The 3,225-nt window shown below is 41.6% G+C and overlaps 1 protein-coding gene across 1 annotated transcript; it reads right to left on the bottom strand.

Moving 5' to 3' along the window:
• Positions 1 to 598: 598 nt before the first annotated feature.
• Positions 599 to 2,473, bottom strand: nog2 (noggin 2). Its single transcript, XM_036539625.1, has one exon. The coding sequence runs from the start codon at positions 1,602 to 1,604 to the stop codon at positions 969 to 971; it is 636 nt and encodes a 211-aa protein (XP_036395518.1). The 5' UTR covers positions 1,605 to 2,473; the 3' UTR covers positions 599 to 968.
• Positions 2,474 to 3,225: the final 752 nt, after the last annotated feature.

Genomic DNA, 3,225 nt, shown 5'->3' with positions numbered 1-3,225 from the left:
CACCTTCGGATCACAGAGATGTAGGTTGCGGAGACATGGGAGGGTTACACATTGTCACCCCACGGTTCAGCCACAAAGAATTACGGCTCTGTCAGAGCCGCTGTTGATGTTTCTTGCACAATACACAACACAGTGAATCACGCGTTCCAATTACATTCTGCTGGTCTTATATCTTGGTAACTTCCCCAAATTCACTGTATCCCGGTACTTACCTTGCAGTCTCCTTCAAGTTCAGCAACTTCCACCCCCTGAACCAAACACACACTTTAAGCAACTAGCTTGACAGAAGTTCCATGTTTAAAAGATAGACTTTATTGCTAAAACGTGTAACCATTACATTTACACTGATATGTTTCCTTTGATTTATTTTAGAAATATTCAAGTAGACATCTCCCATATTTACTGGTATACTCTTCTATTTTCCTTATGTTCTATACTCACAATCGTTAAAATAATAAATAAATTGTACAGATTTGTTTAACCTTTCTACAATACTATATGTATTCCAAAAGCTGAGTCCACGCCTTTATATATTTTAACCTCAACTTTTCAATTTAATTATTATTAATATTAATATTATACAAAAAATCTAGGCAGCATTTTGCAGTGAAAGATCATGATCAGTCAGCATTAATGTTCAGTTGAAAAAAGTAACTTCTTGGAGAAGTTTATGCATTCCATCCTCATTTTTTCATAAAAAATAAAAAAGCCCTTCCCTTCGAAGTGCTTGCGTTCCCCCAAAACAAGTTTTAGGGCTGAAATAAAATATGGTCCTGTTCATTTAAAAAAAATAGCTGCATTTTTATCTTAAATATGTACAATGTTGGTATTTTAATTAAAATGCTATATATAAAAATAGATTCGCTATGGTGCCCTTCGAACACGATAGCCCATCTCTGTTCTGAAAGTTTACAGTGCAATAGAAACCGTATTCCAGTCCGTTTTCCCCTCCCCCTTTCCATAGAAACTCAACAAGAACACTTGCATTCTGAGATGACTGGGTACTGCACCGGTATCCACGTACAATATTTCTGTCTTAAAAATCCTTGGCAATACCACCTGAGGAAGGTCTTGGTGATTGACTTGATGGGCTTGCAAAACATCCCTTCTGGGAACGAACAAGAGCGCTCATTGAAGCAGTTGCCTTCCTTGATGTAGCGTGGCCAGAACCTCACTCCCAGGTCCTTCCAAGTGTACACTACCGGACAGTGCGTGTACGTCCACAGCCACTGTAGAAATTTCCTGCGCGCTTTTTTGCCAACTTTAACCCGTCTCCCATAAGGAGTCTCGGAGAGGTCCAGCTTTTTGATTTCGTTGGGCATCGGTCCTGGCAGCTTCATTTGCATGTCTTGGACGGACTGATTCACCAGCACGGGGGAGCTGATGGACATGAAATTGGGATCAAAATTGCTGCCGAGTTTTTTCCTCAGAGTTCTCTCGACAAGATCCTGCTCGCGAGGATCATACTCCGGATCGGGGTCCTCCTTGAGATCAGGCACCGGGAGGTGTTCGCTGGGCGAAGGGCGCAGGCGAAGAAAATGTTGAGAAACACCAAGATGAATGGACACGAAAACGTACACGAGGAGCGCCTGAGAAAAACCCATATTTATCTTTTGATATCACTTATTTATTCGGTTATTTTCACAATGGCTATGCACTTTGAAATGAAGAGCCCGGGGGTTTCATAAATAGTTGAAGTTAAAGCACAGGCAAGGCGATACTTTTAATAGACCACGTCGGGTTTGAATGACATGGAGCAGAAGGGTTTCTTTTTAGGGATCACCGGACTTGCAATATGCTCCTAACTTTTTTGCTCACTATTGCTACTTTCTCTCATAGAGGGATTTTGTCCTCCTAGTGCAGCAAATAAACTTAAAACAAGACTTAAAACGTGCCTTTGTCACCCCCTCGTTATCCTTCTCTTTTTATTATTTTCTCCAAAATTCACATTGGGTTTCTGATGGTTGTCATGGTAACACGGGGACTCAAAGCCACGACAAATTGTCTAGACTGGATGACAGGAGCTGGCGCGAGAGTGTTGCCTGGAATGAAACGTTCAATAGATCCGTGTTTTCCAGAAAGAAAAAAAGAGATCCAAAAATATTCAAATAAGGAGTACAAAACTGTCTTTGAAGAGGTTTGAAATATCACAGCCCCGAGACGAAGGCTTTCTTAGTAAATTTTATCTTTGCGGGACGGTTTGATGAGAGTTCAAGTTTGAGGGGTTCCAAACTTAACTGCAAACTCCATGGGTTTGAAAGAAAAGTTTAGCAGCTTTTATTGCCGCACTTTTGAAGCACCTTCGAGATATTCCAAACTTCTGTAGTCTCGTTTTCTCGTCAATTATCCCAGTAACGGCATCTGGGACTGTGCTCTCTTGGCATTTTCAAATGTTCCCATGGAATCGTTAGTACAATCTATCACAATTCCATGTCTCAGCCACACTGTAAAACACGATCCAAACCAACCTGCAAGCCGCAATTCCTCCCTTTTCTTCCAAGTGTCAGATATGCAGTATATTCCACGAAGAGGAAAGAGAATGATATGTACCTTTCAATGTTAGAAAGGATGAAACTTTTCAAACCTACAGGTCTGTCTTTCACTGACGTTTCTTCGGTTACAAACTCACATGCACACAATCCATTTTAGGCGCGAGTTGTTACATTCACTTGACTTCAGTCAGATAATCTTTGTCTCTCCTCTCCTCGATGACATTGAATTTTCCCTACTTTATTTCTTCCAAAACTAATCACAGACTGTCCTTCATCTGCGTGACCAGGCTGCAATCCGAAATGAGGAGTCTCTTGTCGTCAGTATTTATGGCAATCCCAAGGGAAACTTTCAGATCCTTGATAGCTGGTACAGTAGCTCCTGTTTTAAGAGTTCCGAGATACTTGGCTCTGAAGATTGGTTTGCTTAGGCACACTGTGTGTTGGTGTGTGTCTGTTGTGAGCAGAGCAGAGCTCTATCCCAAGTTAAATATCCCCCTCCGATGGTACAAAGTGTCAGCGGGTCCTGCCCACTCCTGTCACTTTCACTATGATTGACAGTCCCTCTCTTTCCCCCCTCCCCTCCACAAAAAGAAAAAAAAATCGCCCACAATTACTGTGATTCCACTGGGTCCTAAAGGCACCGATGTACGAACTCAGCCAAACGGAACGTGCGTTTCATTTCTTGTGCATTTCATTACATTAAAAAATAAAACTAACCCTCCTGGATTCTTAG

The sequence above is a fragment of the Megalops cyprinoides genome, chromosome 1 (assembly GCF_013368585.1).
Source record: "Megalops cyprinoides isolate fMegCyp1 chromosome 1, fMegCyp1.pri, whole genome shotgun sequence".
In the NCBI taxonomy this organism is placed as follows: domain Eukaryota; kingdom Metazoa; phylum Chordata; class Actinopteri; order Elopiformes; family Megalopidae; genus Megalops; species Megalops cyprinoides.
This window is presented reverse-complemented; position numbering and strand designations above follow the sequence as displayed.

Coding starts and splice junctions, on each gene's coding strand:
- nog2 (XM_036539625.1), bottom strand. CDS start 1,604: ATGGGTTTTTCTCAGGCGCTCCTCGTGTACGTTTTCGTGTCCATTCAT.